The sequence below is a fragment of the Orycteropus afer genome, unplaced genomic scaffold (genome assembly GCF_000298275.1).
Source record: "Orycteropus afer afer isolate SDZICR_OR568_19922 unplaced genomic scaffold, OryAfe1.0 scaffold00003, whole genome shotgun sequence".
In the NCBI taxonomy this organism is placed as follows: Eukaryota; Metazoa; Chordata; class Mammalia; order Tubulidentata; family Orycteropodidae; genus Orycteropus; species Orycteropus afer.
Genome location: NW_006921590.1, coordinates 22,049,359 through 22,071,999, shown reverse-complemented (window position 1 = coordinate 22,071,999; position 22,641 = coordinate 22,049,359). Strand labels below are relative to the sequence as shown.

Below are 22,641 nucleotides of genomic sequence, written 5' to 3'. Positions count from 1 at the left end.
AAATCTTAGCTATTCTTTTGTCTCTATTTTTTACTTTCAGCTATATATTCAACACAGAACTAGTTTCTAATAAAACATCTAACGAAGAACAGTTTCAATGTAAAATAAAGCTAGGTAATCTAGTATAACTTGTACATAAAGTAGGGGTGTGATTTATCAAATTCAGAATGAAATTTCTATAATAAAGAAAAACTTTCAGCCTCTTCTTCAAAACCAGCAACTGCTCATGAGACTAGAAAGTTAGCAGAGAGGATCAAACAGATTTAAGCATTGCCCGACTTCTTCTAAAGTGATGCATTCTTCTATCCTAGAAAAGACAGAAATAGTCCTTTTTACTTCCTTGCAAATTTCCTATTAATTATCACCATAACCTAGAAAGACGTAAAATACTTTATAGTATTTATTTTTGGCTTAAACCCCTATAAATAATAAGAAAAATGATGATCCCCTTTGGGGAAGGATTCCTGATCTTTGGACAAATATACCATGATGGCTAGTTTTATTACATAGTAGGTGTGGTAGTTATGTTTGTGTGTCAACTTGGCTGGGCCTGGTTGAGTGGCTGGGCAGCTGATGGTAGTATTCCCACGATGAGACTGGTAATCAACTCCATTGTAGAATCTACTGGGAGCAGCTGAGTAGCTGCCTTAGGGAATGTGGTCTGCTTCCAGTATTCAAGCAGAAGACTTGGGTATGGTCCTAGCCTATGGCACGCTTGGACTCTGCATGTAGCCGTTACTGCTCAGTAAGCCTGCCATGCTCTGCCGACCTTGGGACTTAAAATGGACTTAAGTTAATGGCCTGCAGTGTGGTTTGGTAACATTCGGACTGTGCCTTTTGACTTGTCAACCTTGGGGCTTCTCAGCCTCAGCAGCTAGCAGCTGTCTGAGTGAAGAAATGCCTCTAGCTCCAGTGGGCCGGGAGCAGGAGGCAGAGATGGACCCCAAGGTTGAGGGGCTTTCATCCAGCCCCTAGAGCCTGGCAGTTTGAACTTGGACTTAAAGCCTCCAAATTGTAAGAATAAACTCCTGTTTGTTAAGGCCGTCCCATTTGTGGTATATTTCTGTCAGAGCAGCACTAGGTAACCAGAACAGTAGGTTAAAAAAGAAATTCCAGTAAACTCAGAACTACATAACTTAGAGAGTCAGTCTTATTTTATGTACATTCTTAGTTAATATATTGGCAGTGATGTCACAAAGACAATTGGTGGAAAATGTATGTCATTTTTAAAAGTTTTATTTTTACTACTGAAGTGCATTTGGTAGAAATGACAGCTTGAGAACAACACTCCATTTCAATCTGAAATTCCATACTTTTAGGTTAAAAGTCTTGGTACATTTAAAGGAACTGATTCTTCCTTAACCTCTGATGCAAACACATCATTCTCTAGGAAAGAGAAAAATCAAAAATACAAGCAAAGTTTCCTTTCCCTTTATGTTGTCTAAAAATATACAGATACAAGAAAGTGAGGCCTTACAAAGAATAGGACTGTGTAAACCAGTAATAGCACACTATTTTCTTCTGTATACACAGCCTAACTGCCATTTTCCTACAAATTACATCCAACTGTCATATAAAGAAGGGTGACTTCTGGAAGGGCAATATCTTGTTTAGGATAAAGCCTAGAAAAGTGGTCATAAACTCAAATATCTTCAGGGACAAACCTAAGAATATGAAGAGGTTGGACAACATAGAGTACAATTTATCATGGAAATAGTGTAAACGCAGCCTCAGTGATTACAAATTCAATTAAAACAACACCGTATTTAGCAAATTAAAATAGATCTGGATGCCAGAGAACTACAGGCTACCAATCCAGGGGGGTGCAAAAAACTCTGGGAAGTTGGAAGGGAGCCTTTTGTCTACTACCAGGTGAAAAGTCAAGTTTAAAGATTCTATTTTATGCTTTCCATATAAATGTTAAGTGCTACCTATTCATTTTGGGAAGGTAAGCTAACATACAACCCCAGTACTTCCCTTTCTAAATTGTACTATCTATGTAGATTGAAGCAGTAACAGAATAAATGCCATTTTAAAGAAATATTTTTCTCCCTATTGCAAAAATAGGTGTTCTGGTGGTGCAGTGCCTAAGGCATTCAACTGCTAACCAGAAGGCTGACAGTTCAAACCCCCCAGCCCCTCCCTGGAAAGAAGATTGGGCAATCTACTTCCATAGAGATACCCCCTTGGAAACCCATGGAGGGGTTGCTGAGTTAGGATCAACTAGATGGCAGTGTATTATTGCAAAGATGGTGAGAACTCAATCCTGCTACAGCTGCCTCTACTCTGCTTTACAGGTCATTAGTATACCCTTTACAAAGGCTTTCAAAGCTTTATCCTATGTCCATTCACAGACGGAAAAAAGCTATTTTCCTTCCCGTTTAAAACAGAAAGCAATGGTTAAAAAATTCTCTTTGAATATAAAATGGTGTAGCTGCTTTACAAAAAGTCTGGCAGTTCCTCAAAAGATTAAACAGTTACCATGTAATTCAGCAATTCCATTCATAGATATATACCCAAGAGAAATGAAAACATATCTACACAAAGACTTCTACTGAATGTTCATAACAGTATTCAAAAAGTGGAAACCATCCAGACAGATGTCTATCAATTGATGAATGGATAAATAAAATATAGTACTGAAAAACAAACTCATTGCCATCAAGTCAGATGTGACTCAGCGACCCCCCCCCCTTGGGTCTCTGAGGCAGTATCACTATGGAGCTCTGGTAGCGCAGTGCCTAAGGCACTTGACTACGAACCAAAAGGCTGGCAGTTCAAACCTACCAGCCACTCCTGGGAAGGAAGGTTGGGCAATCTACTTCTGTAGTGATACTGCCTCAGAAACCCAAGGAGGGGTCACTATGAGTCGGGTCTGACTCGACGGCACATAACAACAACAATAACATCACTATGGAAGTAGATTGTGTAACCTTCCTTCTGAGGAGTGGGTGGTGGGTGTAAGCATTGGTACCCGTGACAACATGGACAAACCTTGAAAATATTACACTAATTGAAAGAACACAGTCACCAAAGATCACATATTGTATGATTCTGTTTATATGAAATGTCTAGAATAGGCACATCTGTAGACAGAAAGTATATAAGTAGATGCCTAGGGTTGGAGGGTTTAGGGGGAAAAGGAAGTGACTGATAATGGGTATGGGGTTTCTTCTGGGGTGACCAAGATGTTCTAAAATTGATTGTGGTGATGGTGGCACAACTCTGTGAATATACTAAGCACCACTTACACTGAATTGTACACTTTAAATGGATGAATTGTGTGATTCGTGAATATCCTAATAAAGCTGCTATTAAAAAAACTTCATATTACTAAGCACAAATCCCTTTCCTGTCAGAGTGATCAGTTAGTTCTTTTCCATATTCATAGATCTTGAGTCCTGGCCTCCTAATTTTAGAGTTTTAAAAACTTGAGCCTAACGAGATTCAAGTGATTTGTGCACAGTGGTAAAAGCAGAGCAGAAACCAGCACCTTAAGTTCAACTATCCACATTCTTTTCCACTTCGCCAACTCTGAATCAACTTGCATTCCTTTCCAGTTACTCTTCTCTTTATCTCCTCTCCCCCAAAATTGTTCACGGTATGTCATCTGAATGATCCACTTCTTACCTGATCTTTCACAATATGTTTATTCTTAAATTTTGATTTCTCTAGCTAGAATCTTCTCTTATTGTTTGGTCAAGTCAACATTCTCCCTCAATTCTCTTTTTTCACAAAGGTTTCTGTTAATTCTAGGTTTCTGTTAAAGGTTTCCTCCCTAAGGAAAAACTATAGTAGCCTAAAGTTTGAACAGAATAAAATATCTACTCAAAATTATTTAGCAGGTTAGTCAAACGTCAACAGTTCCATTAAATGCTCTAAGTAACTTCAATATATATATATAATAGAAAAAAAAAGTTGCTTCAAATTTGACAAATGTGTTTTTTCAAGCATACTATTCTTTCATACTTTGAAGTAGTCATCTTGGGTAAGAAAAGAGTTTCTCAGTCGGCTCTCTGGAGTAAATAGACAAGATACCACCGTCTGTATGCTTCGGTCCACCGATTTCTGAAATACAAAAGTTTCCAGTAACCTAATGACTATTTCTCCTTTTACTCACTGTTCAGCTTAATGGATGTTCAATGAACACATGCTTATTTTTAAAGAATTCCTATGCAATTAATATTTATTGCCACATATGTATGTAAGTTTTCTGCCAAATTAAAGAAATATTTTAGAACATTAGTGATAGAATACTGGTTAAAGACAGCTAAATTTTATTAGAACCCTAAGGTATTTTCTTAAGGCACTTTCATTTTTCCTGTTAAATAAGGAACAATAAACCTTCAACGTCTCAAGAAATAGTATCTAGAACAAAGCTTAATAATATGATTATGCTGTAAGGTATGTTAGTATTTTTCTTCAAAATTTTAATCATGTCAGAACTTTCTTTCACCCATGGCTGAGTAGTTCTCAACATTTTTTCCCACTGGGAAACATGGATGAAATTCACATACCCAATGGGAATCAGTCAGTTTTATACATATCCTCAGCACATCAACTCTATCTACACTCCAATCTATTAAAGAAAACAAGAAAAGGCAGTAATAATAGTAGTTGTTATAGAAATCTAAACGATAAAAAGAAATTCTGCTTATTTCAGTATTTCAATTATTATTAGTGACTCCACCACTCTTGAGAACTGCTGCCATAGATAATGTTACAGAATATGCCATAAATAATTGTGTATTACTATTTAGCTAAGGAAATATTTAAATGGGCAAAAGACCCGATAGATGGATTTCATTCTAATTCCTCTTTTGAAGAATAGAGTTCTTAAGGAAACCTGTCCATTGCACGCTGCCAAATCATATTAACCAATATTTATTAAAGTATAGTAAAAACAAACACAATGAAAATGTAAGAAAAGAAAGGACTGCTGAGTCTGAAATTTTATGTATATATTGGAAGTTTGGGGTTTGAAGGTGTCTGAAATTTATCAGCTTTTACATTAACTGATGAATTATTACTTAAGCTCTATAATGTTTAAGGTTTCCATGTATAAATTTGGGTAGAGACACTTGCTTTTTAAAAAGCCATTATTAAAACTTGAAAAATGGCCTTTAGTTACCCTTTAAGCCTGGAACTGAAACTCAGTTTCATAGCTCAACTTTCAGCCCTGCTAATAAAGTGAGCAATAACACCAGGGAGGTACACATTCCTTTGAACAGCCAACTTTACAAGATCAATCAATAGGGCAGCATTTGTCCAGGGATAAAACTCAGAAGGTAGGAAAGGAGAGGAAAGAAGGACAAATGGAAATGGTAAAAACACAAGGAAGAAGTTGTGGGGATTCCAATCAATGTCACAAAACAAAATGTGTATGACTGTTGAATTGAAAACCATATTGCTCTGTGAACTTTCACTCAAATCACAATTAAAAGTTATAAAAAATCAAATATAAAAATATAAACATTAATAAATAAAATTGGATGTTTGCCTTTTGTGGGCCATTGCCAGAGGATGGAGTAGCTTCATGAACTGAGCATTCACTTGGCAAAACTTCAACTCCTGGATCAACTTCAGTACAGTGGTAGTTAACAGTTGTGTAAGCCTACATTTAAAATGACGAAAGTGTAATTAAAGAGATATACAAACACATTTCTAAGCAATTCATTCTTTAAAATGGTGAGCTGATATTGAAAGTTTAACTGTCAGTTGTATTTAAATCCAAGTACCCAGTTTCAGAAACTATTTAAAACTGAATAGCTGAAATGCAATAAGGCAGTCTTTTATTTTGAAATTGTCTTCTAAGCTTCAACATAATCGGAAATAGAAGGATTCTAAGAAAAATTACTCCAATACATAGTAAGGGAGTGCTTGGGAACTTTCACACTTTCTACATTCTCCAAATATCTAATCCTAATAAAAATAATTAACACTATCTCAGGGGTTCCAGAAGTAGAACTCTCCTTTGTTTTATTCCTTTATCTTACTTAACAATATTAACAGCAATAACATTTCTCAGTTTCTCTTTAATGGATTTTCTTACAGAGAGTAAAACCAGAGGCAGATATTAGGAAGTTTCTGTGCCAATTCTAAATTCGTATTAGTACTACCTTTCTTGGATTATATATTTTATCAGCAAGTAACTGAGCACCTATTGTGTGTAGAGCAGCCATTGCTTAAGTACGCAAAAACAACTTAAGAAACAAAAAGCATAGTCTCTCTCATGGGAGTATATAATCAGGTGAACAAAATTTAATAAAACATAATATAAAAGTGCATTTTAAAATATTTCCAGTCATATATAATCTGATAAAAGGTATAGCAATATATAATAATTAAGCCAGAAAATACTTCTTAACAAAGAACAGGAGGGATATGTTTGATTAATTCACTTTACCGGAGGTATAATATAGCTCCTTTGTTCCCCTATGGGCCACTGTGGTGGTATCTTAAAAAAAAAAAAGAAAGAAAGAAACAACAATTATTTATATATTCCTACACATTTTATCAAACATATGAGACATAAAATGTTCAGATATTTGTTATGTTAGATCCTTGAACTTATTATAATAGAAGAAACAGAATAAAGTCATACTACACGTTTCTAATATCTGAGATTTGTAATGTGATCCTCACATTTAAGCTTTATGTTTTTCTCAATTTTCTGGAGTTGACTTTCAGCAAAACCAAAGAATGGTTTTCTGAATTTCTTTCTATAAATATGGTCATAGACCATAAATATGGTCACATCTATCAGAAGAGATTCAGAGAACATCTTGGAGCAGCCAGTTAAAAGAAACACTATGAAATATAATCGTAATTCAGCATTTTAAGAATTTGGTAATCACTTTATTCCAGCCTATCCCTCTAGGAAAATTTGTAAAAGTCAGCCTGAATGTTCCAGCTATTTGACAGCAAAGATAGAAGAATACATGTTGACATATAGAAGGGGACACCAAATCTTAGAAAACAGTTCTAGAGAAAAGTTCTTGCTAAGTACATTATGGTCAAAATATCATTCCTTTATTTCTAAATAATAAAAAGAGTCCTAATTCTAGACAACTTATTTTATAAATTTATATATATGTTGTTGTTATGTGCCATCAAGTCAGACTCGACTCATAGCGACCCCTCCTTGGGTTTCTGAGGCAGTATCACTACGGAAGTAGATTGCCCATGTTCCTTCTGAGGAGTGGCTGGTGTGTTTAAACCGCCAGCCTTCTGGTTAGCAGTCAAGTGCCTTAGCCACTATGCTACCAGAGGTCCCATATATACACTCACATACATAACAATATGAATTAAAGGACTCAGTAATATCCCAACATAAATCATTTTGTTCTATTAAATTACCTGATAATTATACACTGGCAGTTGATATCCAGTGATGACTTGAACTGGTGAACTTGGATAAGGAGGATATGCCTGAAAATAAAGTTTACAGAAAGAATATATTAACGAGACAAAAAGAAAAAAATAAACAAAATATATAACAAAATATATGAATATGTAACAAAATATATGAAAATTAAATGTTAATTAAGGTCATCTTCATATGCAACAATGCAGATTCTAATTGAGTGAGTCTGATTTCATAAAGAAAAAAATATTCTCTGTCAAATGTCAGCCTTTTGGGTGGGGAAGAGGAAGGGATAATGGATGAGAAAAGGAACTGATTTTGCCAGTCTACTTTATTTATTGATCCCCACCTAGAAGTTCTTTCTCATACTTGCGATAAAGCTCTATTAAGTCAGGTTTCCATTTTAATACTATATTAATACATTTGTTGTTTCTTTATAAAAAAAATATTTTTAGGCAGTTTTGCATTCTACTGATAATATGTGATGGGAAAACATATAGTCCTCCCGTAGACGTTTGGTTCTCTGTGTATTTCACTTCTAAAAATTAAGGGCTGAATGTATATAATCCAAAACTGGAAAAGAGACAATACAATGTCTTACATGTTTCAATAAACATTTACTGATGCATAAACATATGGGTGGTTGTTGTTGTTGTTACATGCGGTAGAGTCGGACACGACTCATAGCGACCCCTCCTTGGGTTTCCGAGGCAGTATCACTACGGAAGTAGATTGCCCAACCTTCCTTCCAAGGAGTGGCTGGTGGGTTTGAACCACCAGCCTTCTGGTTAGCAGTCACATGCCTTAGGCACTATGCTACCAGAGCTCCCAAACATACAGGTAGTAGCACATATAAATACACTCAGGACAGGTAATAGCTCATAGTAAATGTAAGGAACAAATAGAGTTTTTTGTCTAGCCATGTTCAGAGGAAGAAAAATAAGAAAAGTTATATCCTACTTCAGGTAGATGGAAAATGTAAATTCAAAAGAAAGATACTGGAGAATTATTTTACTACTATTTTCTTTCCTTCTTTTTTTATTCCTGCAAAGAAAATGTCTTTTAAGTTGAAGAAAGTAAAATTAACTAAGAAGGAAATAAAAGTTATTTCTTACCAACAGGAAATAGTATGCCAAGCCTCACTTTATTAAAATAACCAGAACCAGACAAATTATATGCCAGAAACTCAAGAATTTACAAACATTTAAATTTATCAGAAACCTATCCATTCTAGAACTAGAAGATACCCAGAAGTCAGCTATGTATATGAGAAAACATCTGGAAATAATTTCAAATAAGGAACATCTAGAAGAATTGCTAAGCTTGTAGAATATAGGCAGGCACTTAAAGAAAGCTGTCTTCAGTATTTTAGGAATATGGGGACAAAAAAGAAGAAACTCATTCTTGGCTACAGAGAAAAAAGCTTACAAGCTACACAGGAGCAGATTTTAGCTTAGTTTAAGAAAGAACACTCTAAGAATGAGGGATTTCTAACAAAAGTAACAGTTCCATCACTCAAGTATTCAAACAGGGACTATAAATACTGCCAATTAGGAAAGTTACAGATATAATTCCAGAAGGTAAGAAGTGAGACCGACTTATTCTTAAAATGCCATCCTAATACTATAACCTCTAAGATCTCTAATATTATAATAAATAACAACAACAAAAATATAAGAACGTAGGGGTAGGGGGTACTGGGAAGGAAGGGGAGGAGAGTGGGTTAGGGTTGGGGATGGTAATTGGAGAGTGAAACCAAATGTACATGAAATGCTGAATGTAAAACTCTGCTCTGTAAATTTGTACCTAAAGCATAACTAAAAAAAAAAAAAAAACAACGCAGGCAGCTCTTACCTGAACATACTGAGTTATAGGATTCATCATAGTTGGAGGCTGCATATAAGTTTCAGTGTTTGGATTACTCCAGACACTGTGAAACTGTGGTGGAGGAGGAGGATTAAACACCAAAGGACGTGGCTGCACATGATAAGTACCTTTTAAAAAAAAGAAAATGAAAACAAAGCCTATTTTTAGTCCTCTGAAAAGCTACACTTGATACCAACAATTTCTTTCTTTACTTACACAAATTTTGTTTCCTGATTGCAGGGCCCAGTTTTAGCTTTTTACCATGGAAAGTGATCTGTGACTAAAAATAAAACAACAAAATTAGAATCAATTTTCAAGCCTTTCCTTCCAAGACTTAAAGTAACCACCCCATTATGGATTGAATTGTGTCCCCCTAAAATATGTATTATAAACCCTAACCCCTATATATGGATGCAGTCCCATTTGGGAATAGGGTTTTCTTTGTTCTGCTAATGAGGCTGTTTTCATGTAGGTTGTGTTTTAAACCAATCCCTTTTGAAATATAAAAGGAGATTGGCACAGAAGCAAAGGAGCAGGAATGGGGAAAAGATAGATGCCAGGTGGAGATCTTCAAGGAATGCCAAGAAGGTTAGAGAAGCTGAAATGAGGATTTTTCCCCAAAGTGGAAAGAAAAAGCCTTCCTCTAAAGCCAGCCCTACATTTGGACTTCTAGTTTCCTTAAGTATGGGAAAATATGCTTCTATTTGTTAAAGCCACCCACTTGTAGTATTTCTATTACAGCAGAACCAAGAAACTAAGACAACCCCAAGTACTCTAAGGTTCCTACTTACTATGAGAGAAGATCAGAGCTGAGAACAGACTAAATAAAAATTGGTCACCATGAAGCTACATTAACTTACTCTCATACTCCAGTCAAGTGTTGAGAAGTATCAAACGGAATTTGATTAAAAATATCTTTTCACCCTGCCTCCCATCCCTTCCTGTCTCTTGTTCATGAAGCAAGGTGTCCAGTCAAAATTGACAAGTTCTGATAAGTTGTGAAAGATTCTCTAAGTTTGGATTTTAAGCAGGAAGTATGACTTTTTTCATGAGAAGATTACTTACTTCTACTATCTTCTGCACATCCACATCATTATAAAATGAAACAAATCCATAGCTAGAAAAGCAGATAAAACAAGTGTAAAATCACCACCATACAGCATATAGTTAAGAACTAGTGTTCTATTAAGTAATAGCAGACAGAAATGGTAATGATAAAAGATAAAATACTAAGATAAGCATATGTAAGATATACATGATAGACCATCTATAAATATTAGTGTTACTGTACCCCTTATTCTAATCAATGTCAGAATGTACTAAGATTAAAGTAGTGTGGGAACCTCGTTCATTAGCAGAGAATTCACATCTACAAAACCAAGTTTAATTTTATTATCTGCAGCACTATGGTTAAAATTTAAGATACTGTGCAATTTGAGAAGAAAACTATTTGAAAAAAACTAATTAATCCACTTAGGCTAAATAAATAAGGACAGGTTATATTTAGAAACAAGTATTAGGAAAATGATTAAATAAAAGATCCGGTAGTATATTCATATTCTCTTATGAAAGAAATTAACAGAAGCAACAAATTTATTTATATAAGAATGTAAGTTTCAAAGGCTTCTTTTCTGATACTTTATAGAAGCTAAAACTAAAATGTTGCTGCGAGTCAGTTCCAATTCATAACAACGAGAAGAACTATATTCCATAGAGTTTTCAACGGCTGATTTTTCAGAAGTAGATCTCCAGGCCTTTCTTCTGAGGTGCCTGTGGATGAACTCAAATTGCCAACCTTTTGGTTAGTAGCTGAGTGCTTTAACTGTTGATACCATCCAGGGACTTTATAGATGCTAAGCTTCAGAGAATTTTGATAATTCATACTGAAGGTATATTTTACTCACCCTTTGGATATACCAGTTCTATCCGTGATTATCTTCACTTCTTTAACTGAACCATATCTAGCAAAGAAACTTCTAATTTCGCTTTCATCCACCTATGGAAAAGAATTTAAAGAATAAAAATTCACATTCAAATTTTTGAACTTTACTATCAGGAAGGTTTGGTTATGTGGAAGTATCTCTTCCAAGTATCCTCAAACTATCTGTTGCTCTTTGTCAACATATATCTAGTCCCTATGGGTTAAACATAAAACCTAATCCAAAGTGGCATGACGTACAAAATGCATAGGTTTGCAACAGGGCCAAAATCCCATTATTCACAACATATATTAAAGTAAAAATAAAATATGAATACCATACCCTAACATCAATTCCACCAACAAAAACAGTGTTGGGCATAATTCTGCCTTCTGGTAAAACATAGCCTTGGCTGGTTGTAGTTGATGAGGACTGAGTGCTGGCCTCTCTGGAGATTGCTGAGTTTGGAGTCTCAGGAGTTGCAGCAGACTATAATTTGGAAAGCAGACATCGTAAACAACAAACAAAGACAAAAATCATACAACATGAAATATAATTTTTACATTTAAAGTACAAAATACTTTTATATAATTACTTTCATCGTAAAATACACCTTAGTTTAGGCTCAAGATTTAAAACCATCAAAGTAGATCAGGATGAGATTTTAACAAAAGGGTGCAGTAGTTTCTTAAATGCACCATCATCTTTTATATACTGTTGTATGCAGTACTGTGTTTATATTGAGTTTGTGAAAATATTTTATGAACTGGTGAAAAATAATAATAATAATTAGAAAGTTTAGATTTGTAAAAGTCAAATCATTAAAATAATTCTGTTTTATACTAATAAACAAGTTTTCATTTTACTAAGAACATTAATTAAAATATAGTAAATCATAAAGAAAAAAGTATACAAAAGAAAAAACTACATGACAAAGAGTAAAGAAAATCAAAGGCATTTGGAAACAATTAGTCCAAGGATATGATGGACCTTGAGACCAGAAGAACTAGATGGTACCCGGCTACCAATCCCAGATCAAAACTAGAGATCCTGGACGGAAGGGAAGGAAAAATGTGGGACAAAATTCAGAAACACAAAAATGACCAGTATTACTGGTCAAATGGAGTCTGGTGGGACCCCCCCAAGACTACGGCCCCAGGATATCCTCCGGGCCTGGGATTGGACTTACTCCCAAAGATCGGTTCTCAGCCTAACAGTAGAAAGACTTACATGCAGAATACCCACCAGTGGGTGATGCACCCACCTACTCTAGGGATATACACCCCTTAGAGCAACTGGCCATGGGACACCAGAGGGCAGTAGTCACATGGAGGGAAAGCTGGACAGACAGGAGTGCATATGCAAGAAGGGCATGGTGTGTGTGTGTGTGGGGTGTCACAGGGATGGAAAAGAAGGAGAGTGTGTTATGGTCAGGGATGGTAATCAGGTCATAAAATCAAATGTACATTAACTGTTGAATGTAAAGCAAATTTTGCACTGTAAACTTACACCCAAAGCGCAATTAAAAAAATAAATAAATAAAGCTCCATGAAAATAAAAACAAATATCAGTGTTTTAAACCAATTTCTTTTGCCTCATCTTACTATTCACCAAAATTAATAGGGAGTTTATAATTATAACATTCTCTGCTTTATTTGGAGATGGATCATGAAAACAATATGTGCTCACATAGCACAGTTCTTCCTAAAAAAAAAGAAAAAAAAAGACATAAAATCCTTTTATTTAATGCTAGAGTGTTCAAAGTATCTTTTGAAGTAACATTTATCTTTCTGAATAACATTGAATCAGTCCCACTGTTAATGATAATTTTCACAGTAGCCTAATAGATGATACCATCTTTATTTTCATATTAAAAAAGAAACAAAACCTCATAAAACTCATTATTTTTTCTGCATTCTGGTCAGAATCTGTCTTTGGTCTTCCCTCAGTAAACTGTAAGGTTAATGTGAAATTTTCTAAAACAGAATGAACTAGTACTAAATATGCCAGGAGAGGCAGTACAACATAGCAAAACGAAAATGAGTTTAGTCAGGAGATCTAGGTTCATGTCCCTTACTACATTATAAATCACTTAACTTGCCAGCTGTGTATCTTTAAGTGAATGTTTTGAGAATAAAATGAGATAGCATCTATGAATTCATTTTGTAAAGTACAAAGTGCTGTGCCAATGTAAGTTAGTGTCCTGTTACTTGAATCTATTTTCAATAGGTTAAAAAAAAAGTTTATTTTCTAGTTCTACTATTTACTGACTTATTTTGTAGATACTTTATTAATTAACAACTAATTTGCATTGGAATTTCAAGAAAATATTTTATGGCACATTCACTCATTTTAAATTTAGTGTCTAAGGCACTTGACTGCTAACCAGAAGGCTAACGGTTCAAACCCACCAGCCACTCCTCAGAAGGATGGCTGGGCAATCCACTTCTGTAGTAATACTGCCTCGGGAACCCAAGGAGGGGTCACAATGAGTCGGGTCTGACTCGATGGCACATAACAACAACAACACTGAATATAAGAGGTAAGTGCAAAAGGCTGTAAGAGAGAAATAAAGCTACTGCCCACACCTCTGCTTATAGAGAGTAAAAAACTATTTATAAAGTTTTTCCTTTTTTAATGTCTTATTTTTTTCTAAATGGGAACATATTACATAAACTATAGATCTTCAATTATTGAGACCCTGACTTCATTTCCCTTCCCTACATAGGAGGGGTCACTATGAATCAGGTCTGACTCCACGGCACATAACAACAACAACACATAAAATTTACCAAATTCTTCTCAATTAGCTCATTCAAAAATCCAAAACACAAATAAAACCGTGGTTCTGAAATTCTCATAGATTTTCTTTCCTCCTCAATTTACCTCTTTCATTTATGGATGAACTTGGGATACTTTTTTTTTTTTAAAATAAATGATTTATGGTATTACCTGTCTGCACACTATGTTGTTGTTGTTATGTGCCGTCGAGTTGGACCCGACTCATAGTGACCCCTCCTTGGGTTTCTGAGGCACTATCACTATGGAAGTAGATTGCCCAACCTTCCTTCTGAGGAGAGCCTCCTGGGTTTGAACCAACAGCCGTCTGGTTAGCAGTCAAGTACTTTAGTTACTACTATGTTGTTGTTGTTGTTATTTGCTGTCGAGTCAGACCCAACTCATAGCGACCCCTCCTTGGGTTTCCGAGGCAGTATCACTACGCTACTATAGTGGATGGATATATTTTAATTTAGGAGTGCAATCTGGAATGAAAACTGCGCTAGGCTAAACGGGGTTATATGGTAGTGCACTTGTTTTGTCCCTAACGGCCATTTAGTAATGTAAAAACTTTTCCAGTTTTCACAACCGGGAAGTGCTACTGGTATCTGATGGGTGGAGGCCAGATATACTACCTATTATGTACAGAGGAGCCTCCCAGAACAAAAAAATATCTTGTTCAAAATTTCAATAGAGTCCAGGTTGAGAAACTCTACGACAGGGCCACTAGAATTGAGAAAAATTTTCCTTTAGGAAGAACTTGCTTTTCTTTATTCAATGAAGTTTTTTCAGAATATTTCCTTACTTGGAAAACACATAGTAGGAAAAGATCTCTTATGTCCTTCTAATTCTTACAGTCTATTTACAAAAGTAAAATGGATACTTGAGACAACTAAACAAACAGTCATTTGGGAAAGAGTAAAAAGCTGTTAGCTATTAATAGAAGTATGGCTTTGGCTTGAGTTTTTAAAACTGGCTGCTTGCTTAGTTGGGATATTAAATATGAAATTCATCAAATCACTTTACCAGTGTCATCAGTCTTAAATTAAGGACAATATTATCATGTTCCAGTCATGAGCCAGCAGGTGGAGCTCAAAGCTAACATAGTTAGCAAACCGAACTCAGTCCTGGGTTTACAAAATGAGAAAAAGTCCTGTGTCTTTTAAGAATCTGTAGGTCAGTAGAACAGTTGCATATGATTCTTATTTAGCCTTACTTTAGTGCAAGAAAAAGCTCAAAGGCCTTTTCAATGATGTAAAAGCTGCATGTGTAGCAAGTGAAGGTGACCGTGATGAAAAATTTGATGCAAGTAGGGGTTGGTCAATCTTTCAGAGCAGACAAATTTACTTTTAACATTAAAGTAGGACTCAAAAATGGCAGCTTCCTGCTCAAAGATGGTGGCCTACCACACGCTGCTTTGAATGTGTTTGGCTCTCTACAGTCCTGCCAATAATCCAATCTCATGCATCAGGCTCCTGAAAGGGCTAATTATGCCTCTTCCAAGTCTCCCATTCCAGAACTTTGACCTGTAATTTTTCCCATTCTGTTTACCATGACAAATCAACCAAATTGTAAAAATTCCAGTCTGTTCCTGTTTCACTTTGTTGTCCATGACAGAAGCGGTATGAAGCTCTGCATTAAAGGGCAAGTAGGAGTGGTCTGTAAGTTAGATGTTCATAACCTAAGTACCACCTGTACTCCATTTTAACCAGCCTGAACAGAAGAGATTTAAAAATAAGTACATTTCTAAACTCATACTATGTATATATGTTTATATATAATTATAATTTATATACAATCCATTTACAACCTAATGGACAACCTTTGGTTACATTTAAATTATGGCCAAAAATGTTCTACAGATGAATGCTTAGGCTTTAGCAAGAAAGAGGTTTGATGTTAAATAAAGTATTAATCTTAACTATCAAAAATATAACTCCCTCGGGGGGGGAAAAAAATCATTGCCATTGAGTTGACTGCAACTCATGCAACCCTACTGGACAGAGTAGAACTGCTCCATAGGGTAGCCAAGACTGTAATCTCTATGGAAGCAGAATGCCACATCTTTCTCCCTTAGAGTAGCAGGTGGGTTCAAACTGCCAACCTTTCAGCTAGCAGCCAAGCACTTTAACCACTATGCCACTAAGTCTCCTTTAACTATTTATAAATCAAAACCAAACCCAACACCATCGAGTTGTTTCCGACTCATAGAAACCTTACAGGACAGAGTAGAACTGTGCCAGAGTTTCCAAGCCTGTAAATCTTTATATAAATAGACTGCCACACTGTTCTCCTGTAGAGCAGTTGGTAGGTTGGAACTGTCGACCTTCGGGTTAGCAACTGAATGCTTTAACCACTGTGCCACTAGAGCGCCTTTTAACTATTAATAAAACCAAAAAAAAAAAAAACCCTAAACTCATTGTCATTGAGTCGGTTTTGACTCATAGTGACCCCCATTAGGTTTCTGAGGTGGTAAATACTGGAAATCTTGATGAAATGGAGAATTTTCTAGAGAAATATAAATTTTCAAGGCTACGTTAGGAAGAGAAAGAATATTTGACTAGATTAATCAGTATCTACCAGAAGGCTGGCAGTTCAAACCCACCAGCCACTCCTTGGAAGGAAGATTGGGCAATCTACTTCTGTAGAGATACTGCCTTGGAAACCCAAGGAGGGGTGGCTATGAGTGAGAAATGATTTGATGGCAGTGAATTTGGTTTTTTTGGTGAGAAGGGAGAAACTGCTGAAAAGATGCCTGGCTCAGTTTCACTGGGAGTTTTTTCAATCTTTAAAAAAAAATAATTTGTGTATGTATTAAAAAGAGAGGGGCAGAGAGTGAAAGAAGAGAGAGACACACTCACCAAGACACAGAAACACCGGCAGATAGAGAAGTGGCAGTGGAGGAGAAAGAAAATTTGCTTTTCCATTAAAAAACTTTCAGAAAAAACAGAAAAAAAAAATTTCAATGTATTTCGCAAAGCAAATACCATCTAAAACGTTATTAAGATGGTCCACTCCTATCCCTAATGCTCCCAAAACAAAGATGAAAAATTCCAGCAATATATAAAAAATTAAGTAGTTTATGCAGCAAATACAAGGAGGATTCATTCTTAGGAAATCTGTTACTGTAATTCATCATTGAAAAGGCTTTTTGATAAAATACTCATTTTTAATTACAAAAATAATAGAAATAGAAGAACCTTGTTGTCTCTATCTGCCCATCTGATTCTAAGCCATAACCAGACATAAAATGACTAGAGTCATTCACATTAAAATTAGGAATAAGACAAAAGAACCTCCTTATCACCACTATAAACTTCTTTTGGGTTTATAGATGACAAAGAGTTAATATTATTTTAGATAGGATTCCTGTAACTCTATAAGAAAAAGATAAATATCCAAATACAAAGGTGGACTAACAAACCATTTGGAAAGGGATAAAAATAGGAGATTCTGGATACAATGGAAGAACAATGTGGAGCAAAACTCAAAATCATAAAAGAGACCAGGCTTACTGGTCTGAGAGAGACTGGCGAAGCCCCTGAGACTATGGCCCCTAGTGACCCTTCAGGCCTGGAATTGAACTCCCTCCTGTGGCTTCCAGCCAAACAACAGACAGGTATATAAAGTGAACATTTACACTAGGTACACTTCTTAGAACAATCAACCATGGGAGATCACAAAGGCAGAATTTGCACAGGGAGATAGCTCAGAGAGCAGGACTGCATAGGAAAGAAGGACACAGGGGAAAGGTAACCACAGTGAAGAAGTGGAAAGAGAACTGTTACGTTATGGGGATGGCAATCTATGTCATGAAACAAAATGTGTATAAACTGCTGTATGGAATATGAATTTGCTGTGTAAACTTTCACCCAAATCACAATTTAAAAAGTAAAAGTGAAAGGTAGACTAAGAACTAACAAAAAAAGTAAAAAGCTAATGCTGTTATGTGTCGTCAAGTTGAACCCGACTCATAGTGACCCCTCCTTGCATTTCTGAGGCAGTATCACAATGTAAGTAGATTGCCCAACCTTCCTTCTGAGGAGTGGCTGGTGGGTTTGAACTGCCACCCTTCTGGTTAGTAGTCAAGTGCCTTATGCACTATGCTACCAGAGCTCTTAAAAAGCTAAGGTCCCATGATAAATTTCAACTTCACTAATGATTTTTTTAAAAAAATGCACATCAACACAGTGAAACGCTACCTTCCAGCTAACAGATTAGCAATTTTTAAAAATTGTATCACCTGCCATTGGAATTCATGTAGAGAAAACTGTTAGTTGTTGTTGTTACGTGCTGTCGAGTCGGACCCCTCCTTGGGTTTCCGAGGCAGTATCACTACGGAAGTAGATTGCCCCATCTGAGAAGTGGCTGGTGGGTTTGAACCGCCAACCTTCTGATTAGCAGTCAAGTGCCTTAGGCACTACACTATCAGAGCTCTACACACCATAAATGGGAATGTAAATTGGTACAAATTGGTACATATGAAGAGTAACTTGGAAAAAATATATAATTTGAAATGAGGATAAACTGGGCATAGCCCTTTCACACAGAAATTCCGCTTCTGGTAATTTATCCCGAGGAATTACTAGAACAAGCATGCCAAGATGTTTGCACAGGATATTTATTATTAAAAAAAAAAAAAAAAAAACCCAAAAAAACCTCACTGCCATCGAGCAGATCCGACTCAGAGCGATCCCTCCTTGGATTTCCAAGGCGTTATCACTACGGAAGTAGATTACCCAATCTTCCTTCCGAGGAGTGGCTGGTGGGTTTGAACCTTTGGCACTACGCCACCAGAACTCCCGATATTTATTATAGTATTGTCATAACATTGAAAAATTATTCATTAGAAGGGATTTGGTAAAATAAGTAATTATACCATAAAAAATTACTTTAAATTTACCTTTGGATTAATGCTCACTATATTGTTAATTGAAAACATGGATTGTAAAATAGTGTTATATAGGGTGGTAGAACTTTTGTAAAATAAAATTGACGTATCCATATGTAATAAATATGTGCATAAAAACAGACCTGGAAGGTGTACACCAACATTTTAACAGTGCTTATAGGTGCTGGGATTAAGACAGATCTCTATTTTCTTATATAGGTTATTCTCAAAATAGTAAATATGCTACTTTATTAATCAGAACATTCAATAAATATCAGCATTTCTTCCCTTTACCTCTAAAAAATGGAGAGGAAAAATTGTTATAACTATTTAGTCATAATAATTAAATACAAAAATATTGTAATTTATTTAGTATTCATAATTATTAAATTAATATGAATATGTAATGATACTAGCTAAATGATTACTACTAAACATTTTTTATCATATTTACATATAATATAAGGAGCCCTGGTGGCTCAGTGGTTTAAGTATTCAGCTGCTAACCAAAAAGTTCGTATAAATCAGCCTTTCCGCAGGAGAAATATGTGGCAGTATGCTTCTGTAAAGATCTAAAGCCTCAGAAATCCCATGGGGCAGATCTACCCTGTTCTATAGGTCACTGTGAGGCGGAATTGACTTGATTGCAAGAAATTAAAGGAACTGAGGTCCCTCAGGACCGAGGGCAACTACTGACGCCGGCATCGTGCAGAAATTATGGCGTCAGGTTAGATTTTGCACCCGATTTCGCCTCTCGAGGGCGCCACCATCAGCATGTCATAAATCACTGGGCAGCACGAGCGGCCGCCACAAACGTACTTCAGTGATGGTTCCTTTCTCAGATCGCGGGCCGAGCACTCCAGATTCCTTTGCTGAAGGATCCTCCCACGCCATGTCCCACCTGAACACACCATCCTGAGGTCTCTCGCCAAACCTACTTATTCCAACCCTTACGAAGACAAAAAGAACCCCTTATTGAAGAAACTTCCACTCTCAAAGTCAAAAAGTGGGAGTTCCTCAGAAAGACCGCGCTAGGTGGCGTTCTTGGCGGCTGCAGGCCTGACGCCATCTCTCAAAGACCGCTGCAATCAGTGTCCACACTGGGGAAGCTCAGGAAGGGAAAACTTGAGGGGGCGGGAGTGTAGTACCCTGCACCCCAATTCCCGTCCAGGCAGAGAACACAGGCCTCCTTGCCCCAGGCTAGTTCACACCAAGGTGCGAGGTGGGACCACACAGAGGCCATGGGCTTCGCATGCACATGGCCTACCAAAGTGAGGGAAGGAGGGGTTCCCGTGACCGCCCCTTTTCCACGACCTACCCGCCTCAGGAAGCCGCCGCCTCCCCTCTGCCCGCCTTTCTGCGTCCTGTAGACCGCGCCCCTAAGGCCATGCCCAGCAGGCCGTATTCCCCACCCTACCCCCATTATGTAGGCCAAGGCCTGAAGTGTGCCTGGTAGGTTGCCCCCTGATAAAGAAAGCTAAGGTCACCCCACTTTCAGCCCCCACCCCGAACTGGACTTAAAATGCCGAGTTTCAGTCGCCCTAGGAGATCCTTCTGGGTTTGCGTTCCTCACACCTCTCCTCCTCAACTCACCATGATGGCGGCAGCTAGCAGTTCCCACCGACAGCGCTCGAGGAGAAGCAAGGCTGCTCTCTGGCCCTACTCCTGGGGTTGTTGCTAGGTCCTCTTGCACCTGCGGCCCCGCTTTGAAAGGGCAAAAGAAGCCAAGTCAGACTTGTGAAGGAAATCAAAGGTGAGTGGCCAGGCTGAGGAGCCCAAAAAAGTGGGGGAGGAAGCTGACGGGCGGCAGGAGGACTGAGTTGTGGCCCACGCGGCTCCTGGAGGTGGCTTTTTGCTCCGGGTACTAGGGCTCTAGTGGCTGCCTCAGCCAATGGGTGACAGCGCCCCCGCCCTCCTTCCAGCGGGAGGGGCTTGCGGGGGACTACGGCACCGGCCGGGGGTGCGTAAGGGGTGTGTGCAGGACGGCACTGCACAGCAAGGCCGACCCTGCTGCCTTAAGACAGATAGACACACCCAGGTTTTGGAAGTACCTTGCAGCATAATTTAAATAAATGTGTACCTAAATTTGTATTAACATGTTTTTTAAAAATTTTAATGTATATAGGCTAGTTTCAAAATGGCGTCTTGAACGTTCAGTATTAGCCGAATCACGATCGACTCCATCATCCATCCCCAAAATCCATTTAAATACAGATAGAAATAGAAAACAGGAACATGTTTCTGGAAAACTGGGAAGGAGACCTCAAAAGGCCAGAAACTTGGATGCCTCTCTGTCAAGTTTGAGGTAAATGAGGTTGGATTGGAGGAAATGCCAGTTTGGGCCAGCCAGCTTGGCATTCATAATGTTCATTCTTTCAAGAAATATTTATTGAGTGCCTAGGTTGTCAGACGCTGGGGTTGCAGAAATGAATAAAACAGGCAAACATGTCTTCCCTCAGGGAGTTTATCTTCTAGGCCCTTCAGGAAGAAGCTAGGCCTGCTTAGAGAGTTCTAGAACTTTCTCTAGGTTAGAGAAACAGAGTCTGGAGCAAGGATGAACTGTAGGGTGGTTGCTGGAGCAGTTCACATAATTTTGACTTTTATCCTCAAGCTTCTCTTTTATGCTGACAAAATGCATTTTTCAACTGGCAATCTGGACTTTTATAACCTGAAAACACCTAGCAATGCTGGTTAAAAATAATAACTGATGTTATTTTTAATAAGTCGCTAAACCCATAAGAAATAAAAGGAAATCTCAAAATATTGAAATGGAAATAAACTGACAACCAGGGCAATGACTTGCTGAATTGACTCTTCTCTGTACCTGAGAATGGTTGTAGGTGACCAATCATCCTGGTTTGCCCAGGACTTTTCTTGGTTTTAGAACTGGAAAACTCCATGTCCCTGGAAACCCATCAGCCCTGGCTGGGCAGATGCAGTTGTTCATCCTAGATATAGACAAGTTGGTGTTGGTCTCTGTAATTTGAGATGGGGTAATCTGGGGTAGGATTTAAGGGCTTGCAGTAGCTCAGGGTGGGAGTTGGAAATGAATACCCTGCAAAAAGCTATTGCCTCTGAAAGGCATCATCCATCCTCAGGAAAAGTGTGACCTAGGGAAAATGAAAAAACACCCAGAGGACAAGCAGATAAGGAAACTTGTTTTTGTCTGATTCCTAAAGTAAATATATGTAAATATAAGTATATATACGAGTCCTGGTGATGTGGTCTTAAGTGCTTGTCTGCTAACTGAAAGGTTGGTGGTTTGAACCCACCAGGTACTCTGCAGGAGAAAGATGTGGCAGTCTGCTCCTGTAAAACTTAAGGGAAAAAAAAAAACAAAAAACCAAACGCATTGCAGTTGAGTGGATTCTGACTCAGTGATCCTATAAGACAGAGTATAACTACCCCATAGGGTTTCCTAGGCTAACCACTCATAGGAGCATCCCTGGTGGGTCAGTGGTTAAATTCTTAACTATTAACTGAAAGACTGGTTGTTTGAAACCACCTGCAGCTCTGCCAGAGAAAGATGTGGTGCCCTGCTTCTGAGATTACAGCCTTGGATACACTATGGGGCAGTTCTTCTCTGTCTTTTAGTGTCACTATGAGTCAGAATTGACAGTGGCAGTGGGGATATATATTTAACAAAATTTTGAAATCCTAGACCTGCATTTCACAAGAGTTTTGAGGTTAAATTTATACTATACTACTAGTGTGTCAATGGAATTCCAAATCCAAGAAATTGACCAAAAAAAAAAAAAAAATTCCAGACGTGGTGCATCTGGAATGCCTGACAGAAATCAGTGAAAAACCAACCTGAAGTG

General features: G+C 37.4%; 1 protein-coding gene across 1 annotated transcript; it reads right to left on the bottom strand.

The window, feature by feature from the left end:
- Positions 1–253: 253 nt before the first annotated feature.
- Positions 254–19,714, bottom strand: DAZL (deleted in azoospermia like). Its single transcript, XM_007937372.2, has 11 exons — positions 19,640–19,714; positions 11,494–11,640; positions 11,137–11,228; positions 10,298–10,349; positions 9,449–9,512; positions 9,221–9,360; positions 7,360–7,431; positions 6,407–6,457; positions 5,501–5,614; positions 3,970–4,068; positions 254–307 (listed from the first exon to the last, which is right to left on the bottom strand). Exons 1-11 carry the CDS (start codon positions 19,712–19,714, stop codon positions 254–256), a joined length of 960 nt encoding a protein of 319 aa, XP_007935563.1.
- Positions 19,715–22,641: the final 2,927 nt, after the last annotated feature.

What these genes read in the sequence shown, in the direction of transcription:
- DAZL (XM_007937372.2), bottom strand. Translation starts at nt 19,714, where the DNA reads ATGGCGTGGGAGGATCCTTCAGCAAAGGAATCTGGAGTGCTCGGCCCG. An exon ending in AGAACTGGTATATCCAAAGG is followed by an intron (nt 10,350 to 11,136) that starts GTGAGTAAAATA and finishes CTGCTTTTCTAG; the next exon opens with CTATGGATTTGTTTCATTTT. An exon ending in GGAGCTATATTATACCTCCG is followed by an intron (nt 5,615 to 6,406) that starts GTAAAGTGAATT and finishes TTTTAAATGTAG; the next exon opens with GCTTACACAACTGTTAACTA.